Source organism: Cygnus olor, chromosome 1, assembly GCF_009769625.2.
Source record: "Cygnus olor isolate bCygOlo1 chromosome 1, bCygOlo1.pri.v2, whole genome shotgun sequence".
Lineage (NCBI taxonomy): Eukaryota > Metazoa > Chordata > Aves > Anseriformes > Anatidae > Cygnus > Cygnus olor.
Genome location: NC_049169.1, coordinates 101,005,746 through 101,030,940, shown reverse-complemented (window position 1 = coordinate 101,030,940; position 25,195 = coordinate 101,005,746). Strand labels below are relative to the sequence as shown.

Genomic DNA, 25,195 nt, shown 5'->3' with positions numbered 1-25,195 from the left:
AAAATTTGTAAACTCAAATAGGCTACCCAGGAGAGTTTCTAAACACCTGCTGACCCTCCTGACCTGCTGCTCCACACCGCATGCTGCCTTCAAGGGACTTATGGAAGGCAGGGTCAAGACCTTCCCTTCTTCACACGCTTCCTTACTGCACTGATTACTCTTCATTTCCATTTTTCTCACATTCTGTCAGCTTCAGAGTCTTGTTGAGGTGTCTTCTGTACCTCTCCAAGGCTGAAGATTTCCCAGTCTCTCTAAGCACCTGTTCCCCTGGTGGAACAGGAACTCTTCAGTCCAACCAAAATTTCCCTTCTGGCAGTTCGAAAGCATTGCATCTCACTGTGGATGTCTGGAGAGAGTCTGGCTCTAAGTTCCTTATGCTTTTAAGTTCCTTATGTTTATAAGATATCATGTCTTTCATCTCAGGCCCACGGCATTATTTTTTCTTGAACTTTGTGAGGTTTCTGTTACACCATTACTTCATTCTTTGCATTCCTTATCTGTGCTAGTTTCCGCACTCTCACTAACTTCTGCTGCACTGCCCGTTGTTTGGGGAAAATTGCTTTCTTTCAATACCATTTCTTCTTCCTCTTCTGCATCTCTACGTTTGCCACTATGGTGCAGAGAAAGGAAGACATGAGAGGGAAAAAATAATATGCGGTTTAAAGCGAAACCCTGGTGAAACAGGTGGAGCCAAATGATTATCCCCTTCTATACGGCACTGTTAAAGTTATGGGCTCCCTGGTGCATGAGCGCTGGGAGCAAACTAGCCACCGTCCAGCGGAGGACCAGTGAAGCAGTCAGGGGGCTGGACTGTGTGATACGGTATGACTGGAGTACATGACATATGATACGTGAGGAGGCGTTCAGCCTGCCCTACAAAGCACACGAGCACGTCGCCTGTCGGTCCCCCTCCCAGCAGGGCCCGACGAGGAGCAGGACCCAGCGGCTGGCTGCCGAGGGGCTGCTGGTCGCGGGGATGGAGCCTGGCTCTTCCCCTGACAGGGAACAACGGGCCCGCCCCTGCCCCTGTCACGGTCCCTGTTCCCGTCACGGCGCCCGCCGCCCCCCCCAGGACCGTTGGTCCCGCGCCGCGCGCCGCGTGCCCGCCAGTAACCCCGCGGCCGCCTCGCCCCGCCCCCTCCCCGCCCTGCTCTCTCCTGTCCCGCCGCAGCCAATGGGGAGGCGCGCTCCGCCCCTCCCGCCCCGCCCCCCCGCGGGCCGAGCCCCGCCCCCTTAGCCTCGCCGTCCAATCACCGCCTCGCGGGAACATCCCCTGTGGCGCCTCCCACCCGCGGGGTAACCTTTGCCTTAGTGAGCGCGGGGCCCCGCCCCGCCGCCGGGGGCCGGCCAATCGCCGCGCGCCGCGGGGGCGTGGCCGCGCGGGGCGCAGCCAATGGGCGGCGAGCGGCACCCGGGAGCGGTGCGGGGGCCGCGGTGGCTTTGGTGCCGCTGCCGGGTTCCAGGAGCGACCGGCCGGCGGGGCGGCCGGCGGGGAACATGGCGGCGGGGTCGGGCTGGGGCCTGGCCCAGCTGGCGGAGGCCTTGGGCTCCTCGGAGCAGGCGCTGCGCCTCATCCTCTCCATCCTCATGGGTAAGGGCGGCCGGGCGGGGCCTCCGGGGGGCAGCGGGGCCGGGGCCGGGGCCGGGACGGGGGCTGGGGTCGGTTGGAGCCGCACCCGTGTCGGGGCCGGGCCTCCGGTAGGGTGAGCGGAGCCCTGCCGCCTCAGCGGCTGGGTGGGCCGGCGTGGCGCTCCGTGCCCCGCCTGCAGCCCGGAGGGGTTGCAAAGCATAACGCGCCTCGCGCGTAGCTGGGCGAAAGCCGCACGTGAAGCGGGCGAGGCGGGGGGTTCAGGGTCGCGGTGCGGGCTGACGGCCGGTGGGGAGGGCGTTACGGCTCCCAAAACATCCGTTCAGGTGTGTGCGTGCGTGTGTGTGCGCGCGCGCCGTCTGCGTACATCTCTGGGAATGCCCATGAAACTGTTTCAAAAAAAAAAAAAAAAAAAGATAATTAATGGTATAGTCATCCCGCAGAAAGGCAGGGGGAGCTTTTCTCCGAGCCTAAAAAGCGTATGTGAACCTACGGCACCTACTGCGTGAGCTGTCCAAGTAAAGCGGTTTTGGCTAACTCAAAGCACACGTTTTAAAAGAAGAGTCATTTCACTTCATAACCGTGGTCTAGACCACGCTTGTTTATGCTTGATTTAAATCACTGTGTAAATGAACTGAAACATTCTTTACATCAGCGGTAGATACAACAGACTGAACTCAACTTAGACTTTATTAAAAAAAAAAAATGTTTGGTTTAACTAAAGTAGTAGGAAACACATATAGGACATGCATATAGGTCAGCGTGAGTTAATGTAGCAGCTTCTCCACATCTGTCTCTGGCACTGTAATTACGGGCTGATTCAATTTACTTGCCTGGCAGAAACCTAAACCAGAAAAAGCAGATAGGTTACTACCGGGCTAGTCAATTGAACCAAACAAGGGACTAGTCTGACGAGAACAGATGCAGAAAAGGTGTTGGGAAGTGTGTGCGGAGGCAGACGCGCACTGTAGAGTGATGCGTTTGTGGCATGTGCGTTGGTCATGTTCTCAGTTTCTTCTCGCTTTTGGAAGCAGTAAGCTAGAACGTGACATCAGGGGGCTCTGTTTTCTGCTTGGTGTCCTACGGGTAAACAAAATCTCTTACTGCTTTGAAACGAACAGCAGTAATTACCATCTTAATGGTAAGAAGAGATGCCCACTGCAGTCAATAGATTGAGCCCAAGATTTGTGGGCATCGTTGGAAACGTTCCATGCACAGTTGCATCAAGTCTCAGTGAGTCTTTATAATGTGCGTTAAAAGTCTTGGGATCAGGAGCTGGGAGCCCACTCACATCTCTTTTCCCTGCGTACCCAAAACGTTTACCAAACAAGAGGCTAGAGTTGCACCTTTCCCTCTCCTTTCTCCCTACCTCAGTGTCTCATAATTGCATTCAACTGAAGACATAACTTCAGACAGAAGGCTTAAGGGCATGCAAAACAGCCTAGTCTATGGTTTGGTACTCATGCAAGTCATGTAGGCAGTCAGGCAGAGAGGACTGGCTCCAGCTTTCCCACTTAATGGATAGGTAGTAAAGCATTACGCTATTATATACAAAGTGCCAAGCACCACTCTAGAGCAACGTGAGAGTGAGAAGAGTTCCTGAACCTGTCACGAGCCTTTCTTTTAATGCCAGTTTCATTGCAGCTTAGCTTACAGCCCTTTTATTGTGACTTATGGCTTTAAGCCTCTTGGTAACAAAACTGGCGCTGACGACCACTTCATAGGAGGGGGCAAAAATGAAATGCATTTCAAAAAGCTGGAAATTGTGTTCGAACAGGCAAAGCTCTGCTTTTTCTTGACTTCCTCCATTTCAGGTGTGTGCACGGATTCAGGAAGAAAGTTATTTTTATTGCCTGCAGCTAATACTTCGCAGATTTGCAAAGGACTTTGCAACTTCTTACATTCTTTTCTAGAGAACGCTGAATTATCTTTGCAAAAATATTCTGAATGAACTCTCTTGATTCACAATAAGAGTATTCACTTAGGTGTGATCTGAAATAGCCAAAAGATGTCATTGAAAACTTCTTAAAATTTATACCTATTGGGGGGAAAAAAAAAATAAAGACAGGACAGAATGAGAAAGAGGAAGGAGGAGAGGAAGAGCAAAAGAGAACAAAAATTTGGGTAGCCCTAAAGGGCAGGACACTTTCTCAGTAGACAAATGGAGATTGTAACAGCACATTGCTGAATAAACTACGGGGATTTCAGGCGCCTCTGATTTAAATACAGTGTTTTGACTTTTTTACATCGTACACATTTGAAACAAAGACTAAAACTAGAATGGGGTCCATTATTTAGGCTGTACAGTATTAAACAGTATTAAAAACAAATTTCAGACTTAGAGTATAAAAACTGTAAAAAAAAAAAAAAAAAAAAAAAGTACAGTCCCAAAGAATTAAAGGTGCTGGTCTGGCTATTACAACCACACAGCATCTTGCAAGCTACCTGGCACGTTCTGCTGCCTCATATGGAGGGGGGCCAACATACTGTTTGCAATCCTGAACCAGAACTGACCTGCTGATCAACCCAGACCTGCCAAGAACAGTACTGAGGAAAGGTTTCCTAATCTACACACATAGCAGTGACCTGCAGAAAGGAAGATTTTTCTACAGGTGCCAGAAATCAGCAGCTTTGCTTGCAAGTGGGTCTAATCTCCTCATCTTCCACCTCTCACCAATGTTTGACATCTTTTGCCTGCCCTCTGCATCTTGAAGATTTTTAGGCTCACTGATATTTCTGTGGGTTATTCGTAGTTGATATAACTTATCCCAAATCGAGTCCCCAGCTGGTCAGCCAAACAAGAACCTTATAGAAGGGGAAGCAAACAGCTGGTTTCAACATGTAAGAGCCAGCACCATCCCATCATGGGTGCTAAAACTTATTCTGTCAGAGCGTACTCTTGTGCTGCCTTTTCAGTTCAGTTCCATTTTAGAGGAATCCTGTTCACATAATTAGTGGTGGTTCTGCTGTGTACGCACTGAAGCACCACAAGTGGACTTCAAAAGTACGCTCCAGTGCAGAATTAAACTACTCATGAAAATGCATTCATTGTTAAACAAGATGTGCGATTTTTGCAGTATTGTAGACAGAAAAAGGGAACACCTCTGAAGTCAAAATAGTAGGTAAGGCTTACATTTGAACATGCCTTTTTCCCGTTGTCCCCTTCCTTTTAGTTTTAGCATTCTTATAAGAAAATGGAGACAATTCATCTGCTAGATTTTAACTAAGTGGAGTTAACTGATCAGCAAAGGGGAAAAATGGAAGAAAAAAAAAAAGTATCATCTAAAGTCTTGAAGATGAAATGGAGTTAGGACTTACCATATAGAAAAAGGGAAATAAAAAGAACACCAGAAACATTTTTTTCTGCTCCTATTGGCAGCTTTATTTCTGGAAAAAAAGACAGGCATCTTAATCACATATTCTGCAACACAACAAACTTAACAATGCTGCTCTTGCTTACAGTTAGTCCTCCTGCCTAATCCAGCCTCTTGATCATTTACTTTGTTTGCTCAATTGTATTTGTAGATAACCTGGACATTGTGCAGCAATCCATTACTTTCCAAATGCCTGTGGCAAAGAAGCTGTTTCATTCTAGCTCCAGGGTTCTCTTAACCATAGATTGTCCTCTTGTTCCTTTTTATAAATAAAAAAAAGAGGAATTTATCATCAAAGGTATGCCTTGGCTAACTTGTCACATTTACATCAATTGCTAATTCTCTGCTATAAAAAGTCTGTCTGGAGGCAAAAATCAGCTCTGTGTGCAGGCAGCTTTTCAACCTCATGTTGCACAGAAAAGAAGAATTACCTTGGACCAGAAGGTCACCTTCTGTTTTCTCCAGGAGTATTCCAGCTGGTTTCCTGCCTCAGTCATCTCTGCCCGAAAAAGCTGTGAACAATGAATTTGGCAGGCTGGGAGCTGGTACTCAGGATCTCTCGACAGCAAGGAGCAGGGATTCTATTCCTGTTGTTTCTGAAGGGCAAAAGAAAAGCTGCGTGGCGTCCTGAATCTGACGTATCTGACAGCAAGCTTTCCACATGGCAACAGCAACTTCAAAAACTGCTTTCTGGCCTTTCCTGTGCTAATTCATGCTCTTTCAAGGATGCTGTGGTGGGGAGGGAATACTGCCATTGTATCAGTGAGAATAACTAATTATTTAATGGCTGGTTTGGGAGGGCTCTGAAATACACAGACCACAATAGAGTGTCCATTGATGTTCAGCATCCACTGCCACGCGCGAATTAAAGTTTGTATCTGCAGCGTGGAACTGGTGCTGTTGTGAAACCCAGAAAATGATCCACGTGCAGCAAAGCTGCAAAGTCCAGAGTACCAGCAGGTTGCTCTGGTTATCAGAAGAATGTGGGCTGACCTTGTGACTTTTGACCTGGAACAGCGCCCATGTAGTCCAAGACTGAGCTTTAAGTGTGTAGCTTTCTTGAAACCTATATCCTGTGCATATCAGTAGCTCTCCATTTGCAAGGGCCTGTAATTTTTTTTTTCTTCAGAGCAACATTACTCAAACCATGATACCATTTCCTACGTGGAGTTAGAGAAGTAAGTGTGACAAGTGAGATAGTTTGTGTTTTGTTTTGTTTGTTCACTTGTATTAAATAGTAGGAACACTAGTTGAGGATGAGGAAAAAATGGATAACGTTTCTGGCTTTTAGAAACTGGAGGTATGTTATTGTGTTTAATTCTGTCTATAGAAATGGGTGGAGCCCCACAAAAACATTTTTTTCTAATGAAAATTGAATATTTAGCCAGATTGCACTGATTTTTGAGAGAAAACATTTTAAAACCAAATGTGTCAATGAACAGCAATAAATTGTACTTTGTCTATATTTCTGATGTGATTTTTCTCCCTCTTTGCTCAAAAGGGGAAAACATTTTTCCATGGTAAACTTCAGTATTTTAACTTTCAATCTAAAGCAATGGTAATGCGCTTTTTTTTTTTTTTTTACCACTTGCCATTTTACAAAGCTGTGGGCAGTTCTTAATATACTTATTAGACTTCAACTAGTATCTGTCCCAGAAAAACTGAAATGAGGAAAAAGACTCTCTACCTATATGCTTCTGAGTATGAGGCTGATAGGCAATACCTTATCATTTTTAATCATGTGAATTGTTCTAGTTGTTTGAATTACTCTTGTATCCCAGAGAGCCTACGTGATGAACTCTTTGATGATTACCTCTTTCCTCCTCAGCTGGCATTCAGGGATCGCGGAGGAGCGTGCCTCTGACTAGTGCTGAAGGGTGAATGCCATGGTGGAGGGGAGTCAGGGCTGGAGTAGGACAAAAATAGCTGGTCACCCTGGCACATGGGAATAAGGGGTGAAAGAGGTGAGAAAAGAAACAGGTACTAAGAGCAGGAGTCTAAGAAGGCTGAGAATGGAAAGAACTGGGGAAATAGGCAAATGGAGGGGGAAAAAAAAAGAAAAGGCTGTGTGAAAAGCATGAGGGGAGCAGGAAGGGAAAAGGAACCTTTGGGTAAGGCATGGGAATTTGGAGCTGTTTTTGCAGAAGGGAAGAGCAAGACTGAATGAGCATCCAGGATCAAGGTTGCCAGGGTCTGTGGGCAAAGAGTTGTGGAATGTGGAGACTGGACAGTTATTCAGCCTGATAAAGAGTCTGCAGAGTGGAAACTGGTGCAGGACACAAAAGGAGGAAGGAACAGAAACAAGGAGGAAAGGAAGACCGAAAGAGAGATGGCAAGAGGCTGAGGAAATGGGGAAAAGCAGTTTAGTTTCAAGAAGAAACAGGTATACATTCGGGCTCGGTAGAGCATGCTGTTTTCTGGGGTCTAGAAAGGAGCCCAAAAGTGCCAAATGCTGTAATTCCCTCCCAGCAGATTTGGGGGAGAAGGGAAGGACCATAAAATGTCTGTAGTTACCACCTGCCAGCACATTAGCTCTGACAGACTGCAATACACGTACCTGACTTAACATGACAGAGTTTCTCTTTTCCTCTTATAGTAATGACTAGTTTTGGCCTTGCCTATTGGAAAGCTTCCATCCATCAAACACTGCTCAGCAAAGTCTGCATTTCATCACCTTTTATTATTGCTGCATATAAAACAGGACTACCTACTGCTCCTATTACCCCACTAGTTCAGGTAGCAGACAGCTGTCCACTGCTACAGACTTCAGCTGGGCTAATAAGCAGCGTGGGTGCCAGTATTGTGCAAGGTCACTCCTTTTATTTTTTTGGTAGGATAGATTTTGTTTTGTTGAACACAAGCTTGCAAAGTAAAGCAATCCTACGCCATGAAATGACGGAATTAAGGTTGCCTCTGCTATTCCAATTCAGCTCCCTTACACATATGCCTTTGGAAACACTAATTGCATGAATAGACTTCAGATACTTATGAGATGGACAACACTTGCTGTATCAATACATATTAAAACATAATATACTTATTGTCTGATATGTGGCAATGTTTATTGCATGCTTCATGAACCTCACCTAAACCCTTAAGACAACAGAATTTAATTTACTTATGAGATTCGGTGGGGCACTTCTCACCATACTACCAGAGTGCTTCACAAATGTTTTCTTCTCTCTGGAGCCACAGATGAATAATCCGTAGGCATTCCTAAATTGGGTCAGGATCTAACGTGCAGAAAATGCAAGGAAAAAAAACTCCTTCCACTTTGCTGCTCACTATGAAATGCTTCTGATTTTTTCAAAGTGCTACATGCATAGTCCCAGTGGATTTTAGTTACAGCTTTGCGTGCCTAGTACTTAACAAATCAGATGCAAATCTAAAGTTGGAGAGTCAGAAAAGAAAGAATATACTACTGGAGGTCACTTGGGGAACGCTGGGATTAAAGTTACTCAGCTCATTGAGGGGGAGCAGGGGTTGAATTTTGCAGGACAGTGCAGTGTTCTAAACTATAAATTTTTTATTTTTTTTTTAATCTGTCTTCTTACTATAGTCGCTGTGAATTTGGAAATGAGTCAGAGTAGTCCACTGAAGTCTAATTCATGTATTTCAGCATTACCCATCCTCATGTATTCACTAATCCTGGAATTTCTTACACTTCAACATCGACTGTGATATAATAATGTTCCTGTTAAAGTATTCTGTATATCTTACTTACAGGGTAAGTCATCTGGCATTTATCCCCTGAGATGGAAATAAAGTGTCAGGAATGTATACCGTGACCTGTACTGATGATGTATCTATGTAAAGTACATGTTCCTAATAATATGTTCAGTAAAGTTATAATCTGGACCCTTACAAACATTGCTGCTTGTCTACGCTAACTTACGACTCTTCCATCTTTTTCCCCCTTCTCCTCAGGGTATCCTTTTGCCTTGTTCCAGCGCTATTTCCTCTTCCAGAAGGAGACCTACCTCATTCATCTCTACAATGCGTTGACAGGACTCTCAATTGCGTACTTCAATTTTGGTAAGATGAGCTTGGGAAGAGAGAGCTACCTGTCCCAGGGCTGGTTGCAGTTTGGGAGGACTTGTAGTGGGAAAATGTCATTTCTGCCTCATCCCTCTCATTCGCTTTCTCTCTCTCTCCACAGGAATGCAGTTCTTTCATTCCCTGCTGTGTGTTCTAATCCAGTTCCTCATCCTGAGACTTATGGGCCGCACAATCACTGCTGTCTTCACCACGTTCCTCTTTCAGATGGTAAAATTCCCTTTCTTACTGCATCGGTCTGTAGAAAAGAGCCCTCTATTCAGTTTTGCGCTTCCCAGTAGTGAATGTGGGCAGAAAAGTGGAGACAGATCAAAAACAGCTGGAGGAATTAGTTTAAGTAACACAAACAATGGTTTCTTTCAGACATACCTTATGGCTGGATATTACTTCACAGCCACAGAGCATTATGACATCAAGTGGACAATGCCACACTGTGTCTTGACTCTCAAATTGATTGGTGAGTTGATACCTCCTTCCTATCTTTTGGACTGTGCAAGCCATGGCTCAGGTAAAAGAGGGCTGCTTGCTCAGTCCATCATAGGTCTTCAAATGGTTGTTTCTCGCCTCCAGGTCTGGCCATTGATTATTATGATGGAGGAAAAGATCTGGTGAGTAAAACACCACTTCTCCTTCACTCCTCCTTCCTTCTTCTTTGCTGTTCCAGTGGTGTAGAGGTCAGAAAACCAAGTTTAAAGGATATAAGTTATTAAGCTGCATCCATTGTTTGGTAAAAGCCATAGCTGAGAGGGAGAGCATCTGTGAGTATCTGACGGCACTGAATTCTAGAGTGGAAAGAGATAATTTGGAACAGAGGGAGTAGTGATTACAGATGGACGAAAGTTGCTTCAGCACTGAATTGTGTCAGAATATTATTCTGCCCCCTTCCAAATTCCCCACCATCTCCTCCTTCCATATCTCTTGCTTTAGATCCCTGATCCCTAGTGCTCTGTCTTGTGGATGGTATTCCTTTAACTTGCAGAGCATCAGCAATAGTTTTCAGTTTCCATCTTCCTTTCTTTTTTTCAGTCATATCACATCCTTGTGGATGGTTGCTCTTTACCATTTGTTAGGACCCTGTTGTTAGGGCAGATGAAGCGGTGAGAGAAGTCACACAGTACAAGGTGTGGGAAAGGACAGGACACTTGTTACAGTTTCCCAATCCTACTTCAAGTATCTGTGCTCCCCACCTTCTGTTTGGAGCCTGACCCAATGTTCAGCATCCATGCAGTCACTGCTGACTGCAGGAAAAAAAGGCTCATCTGAAAATCTCCTAAGCTGAAGTTTCAAATATTTATTGGCAATGAATTCTTGCATCACGAGGTAGGAACTGTAGGACGGTAAGGTCTTGGTATATGCCATTTCAATAAGGGACTGGAAGAGGGTCAGATACAGTGTTTTTACTGTGTCTGCTGTGCTGGTGGGGATGCATGTTAATAGGTCTCTTCCTTGTTTTGAGCTTTTAGGGGAATAAAGATGTGTGCAAGTGTTCTCAACTATTGGATCTTCTTGGTAATTAGAGGGGGCTGAGAACAGAGAGGGGTGGGGAGAGGAATGAACAATAAAGTACAAAGCCATATACGTGGGGAGTAAGAATTTAGGCTGAGAACGTAACATCCAGAGCTAGTATGAGATCCCCTAGGATGATGTTAATGCCACTCCCTTTGGTGCAGGAGTTCCTGACCCCTGAGCAGCGGCGATTTGCTGTCCGGGGAGTTCCTACCTTGTTGGAAGTCTCAGGATTCTCCTATTTCTATGGTGCCTTCATGGTGGGACCTCAGTTCTCCATGACAGACTATCAGAAACTGGCAAGGGGTGAGATGACTGACGTTCAAGGCCAGAGACCCAATAGGTAATGAGAGCCACTTAGTCCCTCGCTTTCCTAAGATCCCAGAATGCTGAATCCTCCATGTGCTCCCTGCAGCAGAGTGCCTTCTTATCTGGACACTGAAGTACCGTGACCAAAACTGACTTATAAGAGAATGCGGTCATTCAAAAGTTGCTCATAAACTCTGCATAATGTCCTAGCATTGTTCCAGCATGTTCTAGCATGTATGTCAACAACCATTTGACATGTTTAGTACAGACTCAGTCCTGACCTGGCAACATTAGCATCCCATCTTACGAACGGAGGCATCTGCTGCAGTGGAATATGGTGACTCCCTATCACTGTCTCCCCAAACTCCTCATCTCCACTTCTGTTATTCAAATTATGAGTTTGAAGGTCTCTTTCCAGGGCTTTTCTTTGACCTTCATATTTTTCTTTCTCAGTTTTGTACCTGCTCTCAAGCGCCTCAGTTTGGGTCTCTTCTTTCTAGTGACCTATACTTTGTCAAGCCCGTACATCTCTGATGAATACCTCATCTCAGATGATTACATGGTATGTATATATTTGACAGTTCTGGCATGTGGAAGAATTCTGCTTCTTTTGGAGGGCACTAAAAAGTAGAGGAAGGAAATTTATTTTATTTTTTTTTTTAGATTTGCCTCAATTTAAAAAGGAGATAAGCCAGCAACTAGTGATATGCCTTCCCACAACTGATTTGGCTTTGTTGCCTGTCCTATGAATTCAGTTTGATGCAGAACAGGAATGTGTTATGCTGAACTGAACCAAATGAAAGCTTTTACAGACAGAAAATTCATCTTAGATGTTACAGTTGTTTTTGGAATTGTAACATACATATTTTGTCACTTTTTAATAACCATCTGTGTAACAATTGCATGCAAAGAACTCTGGCAGAGTAACTTGCAAGGCATTTTAAAAATTGAAGGTGGAGGTTCATCTTGTAGACTTTGTAATGCAAGCTATCCTTGAGCACAGATCAGCTTTAAAAGAACAACTAGATTTATTTTTCTTAACAGTGTTATTTTGCAGCAGCACATTCTGCAGATTGACTTATTTGAATTAGAAACTTACCAAAATCTTTGAGGTTCTTTGAAAACTAACAAGCAGTTCCTGCCTGCAGATTATCTGTGTTTTCTCTGTCAGTATGAATAAATGAGGGTATCAATGCCAGCAATGATTATGCTAATCCCAGAGTATTCCCAAAGTATTTATTTCAGTACAGCCAAATACTATCAAAGGAGATAAAATCACGTGTGAATCCACGCAATCCAGTAGCCTGGCAGTCCAGTCGTTATAGTAGTCTCAACATATAGATCAGGTTAAAATGAAAAACAGTGTTGAGATCTCTTCTACTCTGTCTTACTATAGCCAGTAAACTCACTTATTTTGTTTCACTCTCATTCCTGCAGGAGAAGCCTTTCTGGTTCCGTTGTGGCTACATATTGATCTGGGGAAAAATTATACTCTACAAATACGTAACCTGCTGGCTTGTTACGGTGAGTCAAGTCTTTCCAGAAATAAGACAAATGAATAGATGCAGCGTCTTTGAAGCCTACATGGTGTATGGTCTTGGACTTAGCACTAAATGGAAGTAATTCAAATATCTAGAGATCAGTGCAGATCACAGAATCACAGAATGATTTTGGTTGGAAGGGACCTTTAAATGCCATCTAGTTCCAAAGCCCCTGCAATGCACAGGGACGTCTTTCAATAGATCAAGTTGCTTACATCAGAGTAGTTGCTGTAATTTAGCAACTTACGGCAGGCATCAGGCTTTTAATCCCTTTTCCCCATCTGCAGTGGCGCTCTCCACTAAGCACAGAGTCAGAACTTCCCCAGCTCTGCCTTTCCGAAAAAAAAAAATTCTCTTCATCTTTCTTCCCTGTCTTTTTCTGTAGGAAGGTGTCTGCATCCTTGTGGGCCTGGGGTACAATGGCAAGGACCAGAATGGAAAGCCTATGTGGGATGCCTGTGCCAACATGAAGGTCTGGCTGTATGAGACAACACCTTTGTTTACAGGGACCATTGCTTCTTTCAACATCAACACCAACGCTTGGGTGGCCCGGTGAGCAGGAGAAACTTCTGCTTCTCTAATGTCAGTAATGTCTGTGTCAAGAGAACCAAGATCCTAGGCTGAGAAGGGAGTACTAGATGCTGTTTGTCAGTTCTTACACTATTCCTTCCACGTTTTGCTACTGGCTGCTGTCCTGTTTGAAACAGGTTACTGTGTTGGATAGATTTTTTTGATCCAATCCAAAAGGGATCCAATCCTTAATATAGGCAAGAAGCTGAAGATGGTAGAAGCAGGAGGGCAGAGTTTAGAATGGAACTACAGTGAGACCCTTGGCCTGCTTGGTCAAACAGCTACAGAACTGCATCAGCTGCTACAGCAGTTCTGTAGCTCTTTCATGTCTCTTGACGTGCAATGACTCAAACAGGTTTTGGTTCAGACCTTGCTGGGACACACAACTGAACTGTAAAATACATTTAACTTCTGTGAGTGTTGTCAGAAGAACCAGCTCTTCCCATTAGCTGTAATTTCTTTAAGACAAGGGCTGAAGTATATTTTGCCCTGGTAAGAGGAGCTGTCTTGCTGTTTCTGTCACCACAGGGATATATGCAAAGGCCTATGGGCCCCTGGGCCTTGCATCTCTGACGTGCTGAGGGAAGGGCAGACAATAAACTAGAAGCACTCTCAGTTTGTTTCTTCTCTGCTCTAGCTACATCTTCAAGCGTCTGAAGTTCCTGGGGAACAAACTGCTGTCACAGGCACTGGCCCTGTTCTTCCTGGCCATTTGGCATGGACTGCACTCTGGCTACCTGGTGTGCTTCCAAATGGAGTTGCTTATAGTCATCGTTGAAAGACAGGTGCGCTTTGTCTGACCTACCAGAATGGGGTCACCTGCATTAGCCTTTTCCCTCGAGTCTGGAATCTACCCCACTGAAGGCTTTAATATCTGATCACTTTGAAATTGGTGTTCACATGCAGTACTGTTCGGTTCTTGAGGGTTCAGTAGGTTGCTGGCTTCAGTATGGGCAAGTCATAAGTTTCCTGTCAGCTTCTACGGTAAAAGTGGAGAACTTGGCATATGAGTAGAGGGCAACTGCAGTGCTTGGCAGCTGGGAAGGTTGGAAGACAAGCACATGAGCCAAATACATCCACTAAATCTCTCACTAGTGAGAGAACAATGTTCTATATTTAAATTCTTTTCATAGAATATCCGAGTTGGACTCAATGATCCTTGTGGGTCCCTTCCAACTCCTGGGTCCCCAAAGGACCACCCAATAACATCAGACCATGGGTCCCAGAGCATTGTGCAAACACTTCTTGAACTCCATGAGGCTCAGTACCATGACCACTTCCCTAGGGAGCCTGTTCCAGTGCCCAACCACCCTCTCAGCAAAGAACCTTTTCCTGATATCCAGCCTCTTTTCTGATTAAAGCTTCAAGCAGGTTACTACTTAATTACTTTTTTAGACTGACTGTTCACTAAGATTAATTTAACACAGCTAGATGGATGCTTTGGCTGCAGAGCGCACACACACACATAGGACATCCAACTGAGGAAAAGCTCTTTTTTTTTTTTAAATTAGGTCATCAACCTCGTTCGGGACAGCCCTCCCTTAAGCACTTTGGCCTCCATCACTGCCTTGCAGCCTATTTTCTACGTGCTACAACAGGCTAACCACTGGATGTTTATGGGTTACTCTCTGGTGCCATTTTGCCTTTTCACGTGGGACAAATGGATGAAGGTATTTACTAGCCCTAAACAGACAATCCACACAACCACTCTGTTTTCTCTGCTTTTCTTATTCTTAGTTCAACTCTGCTTGCTGATTCTTAACCGTGCCTCTCTCTTTACAGGTGTACAGGTCTATTTATTTCCTTGGCCACGTGTTGTTCTTCACCTTATTATTGGTGTTGCCTTATATTCGCAAATTAATTGTGCCACGAAAAGAAAAGCTAAAAAAAGCAGAGTAACAGCCAAAAGGTAAGGCTAGTTTATGTTTAGGGACAAAACATGGTAATCCCACCCTTAGACTAGGAGGTGAACTGGAGCAGCAGTGTTACAGGGGAATGTAAAAACAACTGAAACAAGTCTAACAGCTCTTTTTTTTTCCAGATTGTACCACCTGTGCATTTGTAGGAGTTAAATTAACACTCCAGAAGCAAAGCATCACCTGCCAAGTTTGCTGTGTTGAAGTATAACTTTTTTCAACGCGAGGAGGGGGAAAGAGAAAGCACAGGGTCAGAGACCCAAAAGGAGGGGAATGGAGTCGGTCTCGTTCCAGAACCTCCAACTTCTGTATGTTGCCTTATCTCTCTGCCGCCCTCCAGTGGACACTCTTGTCTCCCTGCTGATATCAGATGATTGTAAGACACTCAACGCAGGCACTATGTTGGAATGGAGCCACCTTCTGACTTTTCTACGTTTGTCATCCAAGATAAAAGTTGCTCCTGTTCTTTTTTTCAAATCCGCTTCAGCTCCTTTCCTCTTGGGTACATCAGTGCGGGAGTTAAAAACTGTCACACGCTGCAGAGCAAGAGCTGCAGTTCCATGAGGAATTTGGGCTGGGCCCCTGCTGTAGGCAAATCCAGCCTATTTATGAAACATGAAGTACAGTACACAAACACTCTTATCAAAAGTTACCTTTAATAGGAAAAAGGGTTGCTAGGGCAGTCAATTTAAAGTCATGTTGTTCCAGAAGCTGCAAGGACAAAATTGAAGCCTTTTCCCATCCAGGAGTCCAAAGCTGCACCAGGCCCACACAGAAGTGAAAAAGCCTCTCCAAAATCTGGAGTCACTGTATAGTAGTCCACCATGACAGCAACAGAGGCAGAAGTTCATACCACTCCCCAGACTTCCTCAAAGGCAGTAGTAATTTTAGCACATGTCAAGGCAGCAGAGAGAGGATAGTTGCTGATAGAAATCATCTTTTCTGTATAGTCAACATTGACCTGGGAGAAGAGAAAATAGGAAAGTACATATTTATCTGTATATCAAACCACATCTTATCACTTAGTCCCATCTACTTCCATTGCTCAGAGAGGCACACCATTGCTCCTACATGCCTGTGCTTCATCCAAGACTTGACATAGCCACAATAAAGCACAGCAGGACAACTGCTTGCCCTCACTATTGCTACCTCTGGAAAGAGGGGAAAAGTCTCAAGTGTTAAAAGAGTTGGACAATTTCTTGCCAAGCCTACCTCAGAAAAGGGGCTAGGGGAGGGAAAAACACCCAAACAGAAGACAGAGTAGGAAAAACACTCAGAGTAACACTGAAATCTATTGTAACAAAGATTTTTCCAAACCCAAGTAAAGAATACACACACGTACCGAACCATGGGCAAAAGCTCCCACAACAATAGTTACTGGCTCTGCTGTAGGAACCAGTTCACGCAGGTCTGTCACATTTGGAACTGCGAAAGAAGTACCTATCTTCATACAGCCCACAGGGAGATGGTCACTGATTGGATTTTTAATCACCTAGAGAAGACAGAAAAGTTCATGAGTGTAAAGGTGAGAGACCCTATCGCCTATTTAAGTTCACTGTATAAGCAATGCACTTACATTACAGCAAATACATTACTAGCTGCAAAGAAGCAACACTGCACCATTACCCATAAACAGTCAAGGAGTGTTTACCTTCAACAGCTTCTGAGGCCCATCAGCTGCTCGGACACTAAGCTTATGCAGCAACTGAACTGACAAGAGAAGAACATTCATTAAGCAACCTGTTCTCTTGCTGGAAGAATCCTATACTCCACCTAGTGATGATAGCTAGAGTAGTTCCCTGTGTCTTCTAAAGTAGTCCAAACACTGATCAGGAAGTTACTTTGCCAGTAACAGTCTCATGGAGACAACTCCCCACTGTGCTAGAGAACACATATTTGAAATACGCATCTAGAAACTCACAAAAAGATGTCTTCTTCCTCTTCTCTCATTCTTCCATTTTTCAAGTCATTACAATTTTATTTTTTTTTGACTCTTCACAAAGTTTTCTCCATTCCATTTCCTAACCACCTTCCTGCATTATTTTGTGGCTGACAGAAAGCTTGAATCACTTACCCATAAGACCACAAAACCGATCAAAAGTTCTTGGGATCCTGGTCTGAGGATTGACCTCAATTAAGACATTCTTCTGGGTATGGATGTAAACCTGCAGAAGACCAGCCCGGTTCAGGGGGCTATCCATGAGCATCAGGAGACTCTGAAAAAAAATAAAAGGGCAGTAGTTGAATTAGAGAAAGCGCAAGACAGGAATCTTGGAAAAAGTTTAGGTTTAGAATCCATAAATGTAGAAGTGAGCAATACTGAGGCAGGGAAGATACAAATTACTGCTGTAAAAAAATAATTGCATGCACAAAATCATCTAGGTTGGAAGAGACCTCCAAGATCGCTTAGTCCAACCTCTGACTTAACACTAACAAGACCTCCACCAAACCAGATCACTGAACTCTAAATCTGAACGTCTTTTAAAGACCTCCAGGGATGGTGACTGAACCACACAAACTTACAGAAGTTATTGAACGTAAGCACAGTGAGTAAGGCTAAATTCACTTCTCCTACGAGTCCACAAACCGCACCCCCTCAGGCTCCACGGACCACCTCCCCAGACACCTTGCTGCACACAGCCCAGGTAGACACGCAGCAGGACCGAGACCCCCCCTCAGTACCTGGTGGGTGATGTCGGGCCGCACCTCCCCGGGGTCCCGGCCGCTCCGCAGCAGCATCGCCTTGTGCTTGTCGCAGTTGAGGAGCTCGAACGTCTTCCCCACCTGCGGGGAGGCAAAGCACAGACACATGCACCGGGCGCTCAGGGCACGGCAGGACGAGGCACGGCCCCCGCCCTCACCTTCACGGTCTCCAGGCTCGCCCCCTCCAGCACCACCAGCAGCCGCCGCTGCCCCCGAGCCCGCTTGGCCGCCGGCGGAGCCTCCTCAGCCGCCTCCCCGCGTGTCCCGCCGGGCGCCGCCATTTTGTGGCCGCCGCCCGGCGCCGCGCCGGCAGCAGCCCCGCCCCGCCGCCCTCAGTCCCCGCCCCGGGGCTCCCGCTGCCAAGATGGCGCCCGGAAGCGCCGCCGTTATCCCCCTCCGGCCCGACCCGGTTCCGGAGGGGCGGGCGGGGGCGGCGCTCGGCGGCGGCACCTTCCGCTGTCCTTCCCGGCGGGGCGCGCGGCGCGGCCATGGCGCAGAACCTGAAGGACCTGGCGGGGCGGCTGCCGGCCGGGCCGCGCGGCGTCGGCACCGCCCTCAAGCTGCTGCTGGGCGCGGGCGCCCTGGCTTACGGCGTCCGCGAGTCCGTCTTCATCGGTGAGTGCCCGCCGGGCCGCTGAGCCCCTGAGCCCCGGCCCGCGCCGCGCTGACCGCGCTGCTCCTTCTCCCCGCAGTGGAAGGCGGGCAGCGGGCCATCTTCTTCAACCGCATCGGCGGCGTGCAGCAGGACACCATCCTGGCCGAGGGGCTGCACTTCAGGTAGGGCACGGCTCCCTCCCCCCCCACTCCGCGCCGAGCTCCCCCCGCGGGCACGGCCCCTCACGGCCCGGCCCGGCCCGCCTAACGGGGCGCCCCCACACCTCGCAGGATCCCCTGGTTCCAGTACCCCATCATCTACGATATCCGGGCCCGGCCGCGCAAAATTTCCTCCCCCACCGGCTCCAAAGGTAAGAACGGCTCCATGGGGCAGACCACGAGGCCCTGGTGGCACCCAAGTGCCGCCAGGGAGGGAGCAGGCAGCCGGCTGGCACGCCAGCCCCGCTCACGTCTTTGTCTTTCTCCTCCACAGACCTGCAGATGGTGAACATCTCGCTGCGCGTCCTCACCCGCCCCAACGCCGCGGAGCTGCCCAGCATGTACCAGCGCCTGGGCCTGGACTATGAGGAGCGAGTCCTGCCCTCCATCGTTAACGAAGTGCTCAAGAGCGTGGTAGCCAAGTTTAACGCTTCGCAGCTCATCACTCAGAGAGCTCAGGTGACTCTTCCCGAGCAGGCTTTTACCCGCATTATAAAAGGATATTTAAACTGTGCATGCAGGGAATGTTATAGCAGGTGAAGGATAAACACGTTAGGTTGGTAGCAAATGCATCTAAAAGGGAAAGGACATTAATCTGTATACTGATTACAGTTCAATTCTGGTACAAACACTGAGGCTGTACCACCAGCCTCAGCAAAGAAAATTATATTCATGATATATAGAGTGCAAAACTTCCCCATAACGTAATACTGGGGGAGAGAGAGCTGACTTACATCGTGGTACGTGTGTAACAGTAAAATTGGCTTTAAAAGAAATGATCTGGTCCTTCACAGGTATCAGAAGAGCTGTCAGAGCAAATCAAACACTTTAAAAGGATCTGAAAAGAGAAATGGATGAGCAGTTAAAAGAGTTGTAAACGTTCAGTGATAGATGCTACAGCAGAGTGAAAAATATTTCTGTTTAGAAAAAAACAGAGGGTAATCGGGGCGGGGAGGGTGTGCAAAACTATAGAAATAATTCATTTTTAAAAGCCCATACCTGAAAGTTTATGTTCTGATAATTTGATTGCTAGGGATTCTGAGAATATCTGTCACCTATTCCAGATGAGGGAAAGAGAAGTTGCCGAACTTTTAAAAGGCTTTAGAGGAGATCCTACGTGAGACTGCTAAAGAGGATAAGTTGGCAGAAAGATGAAACAAAGCACCTCTTAACTTGTTTCAGATCCACGACAAAAAAAAAAGCAAAGAATAGAGATGAGCGTCTAGATTTTTTTGTGAGAATTCATCCTTAACTTCAGGGGTTTGTCCTCTGCCATGTGGTCTGCATTGAGGAAACGATTTAATTTTTTACATCTTGTATAAGGAGAATTAGTGGAAAGCGAGAACCTAATAAAAAAAAAACTGTTTGCAAATGATTTAGACGTTGTGAAGTGAAGCAGAGAATAGGTGTCTCTGAAACTTCAGAACAAACTAAATCGAATTTCATTCTTGTCATATTCCCAGCATTACTGTAAAGTGATGCGTATGAAAGTAGTTGATAATCAGAAGAAAATAAAGTGACTTTACACAGTTACGTGCTTGCAGTTCACTCAGTAAAGGGTTCTGTCGTCATTTTAGAATTCTGCATAGAAATAGCTGCGATAAAAATAAGAGCAAATACTAGATGAGTCAAAGGTAAGATACCATAGCAATAACTATTATTTAAATCATTATTTCGTGCAGGATTTATCAGCCTATCAGAAAATCTAAGGAGATAGTCAAATTCCAAACAGTGGCAAATTCAAGATGGAGAAGGAAATACTTATTGCCAAAACATGGATGAGAACGTGGAACTACACAGCATAGGATGTGAAAACAAAAGAAAAAAAACACTTTCAAGGTTTTTTTCCCAATATTAATTGTATAGTATGGTTAAATAATAATTACAAATAAGCTGTGATTTGGCTTCAAAAGTGTCATAGCTGTGAATGCACATGAGTTATTTAGAGGTGACAGATTCATAGAACAGGCATTAATGTCCATGTTTCAAGCTTTGTTTTAGGGAGTGTCTCCCAGGTGCAGTGTGAATGAACTGCAAAGAGCAGTTGTGCTTCAGTTTTATAGTGCACAGGAAGGGAGAAACAGCCTGTGTGTGGTACTCTTTTTGCTATACTTGTGTTTCAGGTGTCTCTGCTCATTAGGCGAGAACTGACGGAGAGAGCCAAGGATTTCAGCCTCATCCTTGATGATGTGGCTATCACAGAGTTGAGTTTCAGTCGTGAATACACAGCGGCTGTGGAGGCTAAGCAAGTGGGTGAGTTCGATTTACGCCTGGAAAGGGTGGGTTGCTTTTGCCTTTGTATTGAGTTTTTAAACAAGGTAGCAGATCTGAGTTAGCATGTCACTGCTCTTGCATTGATACAACTACAGCATTGCAAATCTCAGCTTCCTTAGTAATGCAGCTAACTAGGTTATTTCACAGGTATTATCAGAAAACTTTGGGCTATAGCTCACGTAATAGATCATTGGTGGGACTGTGTTCCCGAAGCTGTAGGATTCCTTTTCACAGTGAGAACGCCCTTTGCGCTATGGGGATTATGTTTAGAGGGTCTGGTTGCTGTTGGTTTCACTTAAAAAAATAAAAAAAAAAGTGTGTGTTTATATGTATATACACACATTTCTTACTTGTGAATGTAGTCCTAGAATGCTATCAGTTCTTTCGGAAGCATGAGCTCCCCAAGCCTCAGATATAGCACCCTCGTGGAGAGTTCAGGAGATGGGATCTGCTTTGAATGCTTTTGTCCGTTCCCTCTGTAGCCCAGCAGGAGGCACAGCGTGCACAGTTCCTGGTGGAGAAGGCCAAGCAGGAACAGAAGCAGAAGATTGTTCAGGCTGAAGGGGAAGCTACAGCTGCTAAGATGATATCCTGCTTTGGGGTATTTTGTGGGATGTCTTGTGAGCTTGGCAATCCTGAGAATCTGTTGCATTGGGTTCATGTTTAGCAGACTGATGAGATGATAGCTTCAAATAGGTCGCTATTTGTTTTTTGCTGTTTGTTTTTCTCCCTGCAGTTGATTGGAATGGTATTTGTCTGAGGTTACAGCTCAGAGCAGAGTAGACCATGAGCCTTCACTCCCTGTTGTTAAGGCTTAACTTCTTTTGGCTGCATGTGACCATAACCCTATTGTTCTTGATTTAGGAATGTAATGATGTCCCTATCCAAGAGGCTCAAGTTACTGGAATAGCGACTGCATTTTTTTCCTCTAAGATACTTGTTGATATAGCATAGGAGGAATTTACTGAATGCAGGGGGCTTCTCTTAGCAGTTTTTTCCTTAACTTTTGCTCTCCTGTACCTCGGTGAAGCTCTGAGCAGGAATCCAGGCTACATCAAGCTACGTAAGATACGAGCTGCTCAAAACATTTCAAAAACGGTAAGTGGTGGGGCACAGAATATCCATCTTCCTTTTGCAGTCATTGTGCTGTCCTCCCAGCCCAGTGGCCACATGGGCAAATTTACGGTGAATGTGGTCCGCCCTGTACTGATCTTTATTCCTGCCAAGCCCTTTTCTGCTCAGATAGAGCTAAAGATTTAGTTAGCAGTGATCAGCACTTATACGTGGTGATAGGAGTTTGTGTCTTCCATATGACAAGGCCAGATCCAAATCGGATCCCATCACATACACCCAGCTGCAGCCACCAAATGCTCCTGGTTTCCTGCATGCTGAGAAAAGGGGACAGATAAGCATGGGATCAAAAGTCTGTCTGATAAGGAGACACAATATGAGCACTTCCTTTAAAAAGTGTGACAGTATCGGGATGGGAAGTCAGGATATGCAGTTGATACACCAGAAGGAAGGGATGCCATCAAAGGGAGCTGGACAAGCTTGAGCATTGGGCCCATGCGAACCTAATGAGAACCTCTTCTCTACGGAAGAGAAGGCTCTGGGGGGACCTCACTGAGAGCTTTCAGTACTTAAAGGGGACTTATAAAAAAGACGGAGAGCGACTCTTTGCTCAGTCAGATAATGGTAGGACAAGGGGGAATGGTTTTAAACCAAAAGAGGGGAGATTTATATTAGAGGTTAGGAGGAAATTCTTCTCTCAGGGGGTGGTGAGGCACTGGAACAGGCTGCCCAGAGAGGTTGTGGATGCCCCATCCCTGGAGATGTTCAAGACCAGGTTGGACGAGGCCCTGAGCAACCTGATCTAGTGGGTGGCATCCCTGCCCATGGCAGGGGGGTTGGAACTGGGTGATATTTGGGGTCCCTTCCAACCGAAGCCATTCTATGACATTATATCATTGTTTTTGGGAACTAAGATCTTGAGCGCATACAAACAAGACTGCTTGCAGAGATTCTTTATTAATGCTTTTCTTCCTTATGTGTTTATACTTCTTTATACCACCTCTATTTTTCAGATTGCTGGTTCACAAAACCGTGTGTATCTCACAGCAGATAACTTGGTACTGAACCTGCAGGATGAGGGCTTTACCAGGTAAAGGGGACAGTTGTTGTGGGTAGATTTACCTGCACCTTACCTGTGAAGCTGGTCTTCCCTCTGGAGCTCTCTCAGGATCTTTCCTCTGAGAGGAGCCTGATGCTAGAGGACAATCAAGTAGGCTGCAGTCCTGCTTACTGCAGAAGTTAATTTTTTTTCACTCTAATTGATTTACTCTTGTTTTGTTTTTTTTTTCCTTGCCCCCTTGACCCTTACTGCATCTCCTGGCACAGAGGAAGGTAAGACACTGAACTTTGTTTTAATCCTTTTGCTAGTACTTGGAACAAGGGTGTTGATGTTTGCCTGGGGTGTTGCTTGGGCCTTTCCAGCTATCAGGAGTTTATTCTCTCTCTATCTCAGTTCCTGTTTGTGATGTGAAGCTTGAAGCCTTTCCTTGCAGGGGCCACACAAGCAACTACATCAAGTAGGAGATGCTCAGTAATTGGAGCTGTTTGTGTGTCCCATGTGATGACCGTGCATGGGGAAGGCAGGAGTAGTATCCTGAGGAGTGTCCTCTGGCCTGTCTTCCACGTACAGGGCAGTTTGCATTTACGGCAAAGAGGACTCAACAAAAGTAGTTAGATGTTTGTAGGAATTTGTGTTGATTTGGGGTAATGGTCTCTTGGAAAATGCTCTTATTATTCTCTTAAAAGCTTTCCAGTGCATGCTAGAAAAACTCATTCCCTGCTTTCAGAGCTGGACAGAGTTCGGTGGCTTTTGTCTAACCTGTCTGTGTTTACTGGATAAAGGAGTGTGCCAGCTGAGTTTATAGGATGTAGCTAAAATGCTTAGAATAAAGAAAGGAAACCAGAGCTGTTCTTTTCTTTTTCTTCCCTGTGGCATCTCTGATCTTCCTTTCCCCTGTTTGACCAGATTCTATCTTATTTGTCCCAGCAGACTTTAAGTGGCTTTGAAAAAAGAACTTTAAAGTTGTCCTTTTGGACAACTTGTTTGGGTGAGACACCCCGTAGCCCCAAATCTGTAGTAAGGGTCTGACTTTGCTTGTGCGTTCTGGACTAATGACTCACTTTTGTCTTCCTTTCAGTGACAGTCTCCTACTCAAACAAGGGAAGAAATGAAAGAACTAAAGCCTCCTAGAACTGTCGGTGCTGACCAGTAGAAGATACGATACGAGTGAGGAGCTTTGAACTTCCTGCACTAGCATTGTTTGCCCTCACTTTGAAATTGTTAAACCAGTAACTAGATTTAGTTCCCATGCCCCAGCTCCATCTGTGGTGATCCAGTTATGAGACTGGGCTCTACCACAAGGTATCTGTAATCCCTTCTTCACCTCACTAGTTAAATCTGGGGAGGGGGCAAAGGGGGGTTACTGGTATTAACCCATGCGGATATAGTAATTCACCTCTAATTTTCATTAATCTTTGGATTTCTGTAGGGTAAAATTAGACCCGTTTTTTACTTTTTTTGGCCAAGTGAGGGTGTTCTGCCATCAGCGTGAGACCTTCTAGTAATATTGGTTTCTATTTCGCTGTCAGTCCCAAGACTGAATTCAGGATAATGTCATTCATTGGGTGCCTGTCACTGCTGGAATATCTCTGTCACTGTGTGCTCAGTGATTCTCTCAAACATTTATAAAAATTAAAAGCCTCAAAATTTATACTGTGTGCAAGCGTGCTTAGTTCCCAAAAAAAGAGGTTATTTTCCATTAGGGGAAAATGGAGTAGAGCTTTTCTTTGGTTGCAGGCACCTTACCAGTTCTTGCAGGCTCATTGGCCATTTCCACTGAATTACAAGCTACGTGGGTCAGACCTCAAGGTATATCTCATTTCTTCTCTCTTTTCTCCCCATTCACCCATCTAGATTTGTGCTCTAAACTGAGAGGAAAGAATATGGTCCTAGGATCGCTGCACCAAAGCCAGGGAAAATTACAGCTAGGTTTCTCAAGTGCTCGCTATAGTCTGGTGTCAGATGAGAGTGATTGATTATTCAGTTCCCTAAATGCCATTGTCTTCATACACAGGGCCTAGATGTGTCTCAGACCAGAAGAAATTCTCTCTCCCACATTTCCAGGCATTCTCAGTCTGAGTCCTAGGTCACTTGTGAATTTTAGCTCGGACTTTCCCCTAGGTAGGGACAGAGCTCTTGTACCTATCAGCTCTAACCAGGTTCTAGGCCAGGCCGCAGTTCTAGTCCAGGCTACCTCACCGATCTTTGAGTATCAAATGCCCACAGATCAAGCAGTGCCTATGCCTGTAAATTAAAGGTTCCCCAGCATGTCTCTCACCTAGTCCAACTGCCACAGCAAAGTTCAGGTCTGCACTTTTTGCAGATAAAGCCATAGCTTTATCCAAACTCACCATTCTCCCATATTTCCTAGGTACAGCTCGTGGACTGGGGCCTAGTTCTAACTGGCATGACTG

The 25,195-nt window shown here is 45.6% G+C and overlaps 3 protein-coding genes and 1 long non-coding RNA gene across 4 annotated transcripts; 2 read left to right on the top strand and 2 right to left on the bottom strand.

Moving 5' to 3' along the window:
* The first annotated feature begins 1,400 nt into the window (after window positions 1–1,400).
* LPCAT3 (lysophosphatidylcholine acyltransferase 3) lies at window positions 1,401–15,337 on the top strand. The gene is made up of 13 exons (XM_040573849.1): window positions 1,401–1,591; window positions 8,890–8,997; window positions 9,122–9,228; window positions 9,382–9,475; window positions 9,589–9,626; window positions 10,689–10,867; window positions 11,287–11,395; window positions 12,271–12,357; window positions 12,760–12,926; window positions 13,582–13,729; window positions 14,456–14,614; window positions 14,727–14,853; window positions 14,986–15,337. The coding sequence occupies exons 1-12, from the start codon at window positions 1,498–1,500 to the stop codon at window positions 14,841–14,843; spliced, it is 1,407 nt and encodes a 468-aa protein (XP_040429783.1). The 5' UTR covers window positions 1,401–1,497; the 3' UTR covers window positions 14,844–14,853; window positions 14,986–15,337.
* LOC121078094 lies at window positions 1,614–8,874 on the bottom strand. Its single transcript, XR_005824453.1, has 3 exons — window positions 6,776–8,874; window positions 5,394–5,558; window positions 1,614–5,221 (listed from the first exon to the last, which is right to left on the bottom strand). It is a non-coding gene; the product is annotated as an uncharacterized LOC121078094 (long non-coding RNA).
* A 160-nt stretch (window positions 15,338–15,497) lies between the features above and the next one.
* Window positions 15,498–17,882, bottom strand: EMG1 (EMG1 N1-specific pseudouridine methyltransferase). The gene is made up of 6 exons (XM_040573879.1): window positions 17,722–17,882; window positions 17,543–17,644; window positions 16,935–17,076; window positions 16,512–16,570; window positions 16,203–16,352; window positions 15,498–15,821 (listed from the first exon to the last, which is right to left on the bottom strand). Exons 1-6 carry the CDS (start codon window positions 17,842–17,844, stop codon window positions 15,708–15,710), a joined length of 690 nt encoding a protein of 229 aa, XP_040429813.1. The 5' UTR covers window positions 17,845–17,882; the 3' UTR covers window positions 15,498–15,707.
* Window positions 17,883–17,983: 101 nt separating this feature from the next.
* On the top strand, window positions 17,984–24,432 carry PHB2 (prohibitin 2). The gene is made up of 10 exons (XM_040573865.1): window positions 17,984–18,178; window positions 18,256–18,340; window positions 18,449–18,528; window positions 18,651–18,835; window positions 20,500–20,629; window positions 21,133–21,236; window positions 21,671–21,748; window positions 22,735–22,811; window positions 23,048–23,053; window positions 23,860–24,432. Exons 1-10 carry the CDS (start codon window positions 18,052–18,054, stop codon window positions 23,891–23,893), a joined length of 906 nt encoding a protein of 301 aa, XP_040429799.1. The 5' UTR covers window positions 17,984–18,051; the 3' UTR covers window positions 23,894–24,432.
* The last annotated feature ends 763 nt before the right edge of the window (window positions 24,433–25,195 follow it).

Coding starts and splice junctions, on each gene's coding strand:
- PHB2 (XM_040573865.1), top strand. CDS start 18,052: ATGGCGCAGAACCTGAAGGACCTGGCGGGGCGGCTGCCGGCCGGGCCG. Junction 18,179..18,255: donor CCGCGAGTCCGTCTTCATCG/GTGAGTGCCCGC, acceptor TTCTCCCCGCAG/TGGAAGGCGGGCAGCGGGCC. Junction 21,237..21,670: donor AAGCTACAGCTGCTAAGATG/ATATCCTGCTTT, acceptor GCTCTCCTGTAC/CTCGGTGAAGCTCTGAGCAG.
- LPCAT3 (XM_040573849.1), top strand. CDS start 1,498: ATGGCGGCGGGGTCGGGCTGGGGCCTGGCCCAGCTGGCGGAGGCCTTG. Junction 9,229..9,381: donor CCACGTTCCTCTTTCAGATG/GTAAAATTCCCT, acceptor GGTTTCTTTCAG/ACATACCTTATGGCTGGATA. Junction 9,476..9,588: donor CTTGACTCTCAAATTGATTG/GTGAGTTGATAC, acceptor TCTCGCCTCCAG/GTCTGGCCATTGATTATTAT.
- EMG1 (XM_040573879.1), bottom strand. CDS start 17,844: ATGGCGGCGCCCGGCGGGACACGCGGGGAGGCGGCTGAGGAGGCTCCG. Junction 17,645..17,721: donor CGAGCCTGGAGACCGTGAAG/GTGAGGGCGGGG, acceptor GCCTCCCCGCAG/GTGGGGAAGACGTTCGAGCT. Junction 16,353..16,511: donor GGCCTCAGAAGCTGTTGAAG/GTAAACACTCCT, acceptor TGTCTTCTCTAG/GTGATTAAAAATCCAATCAG.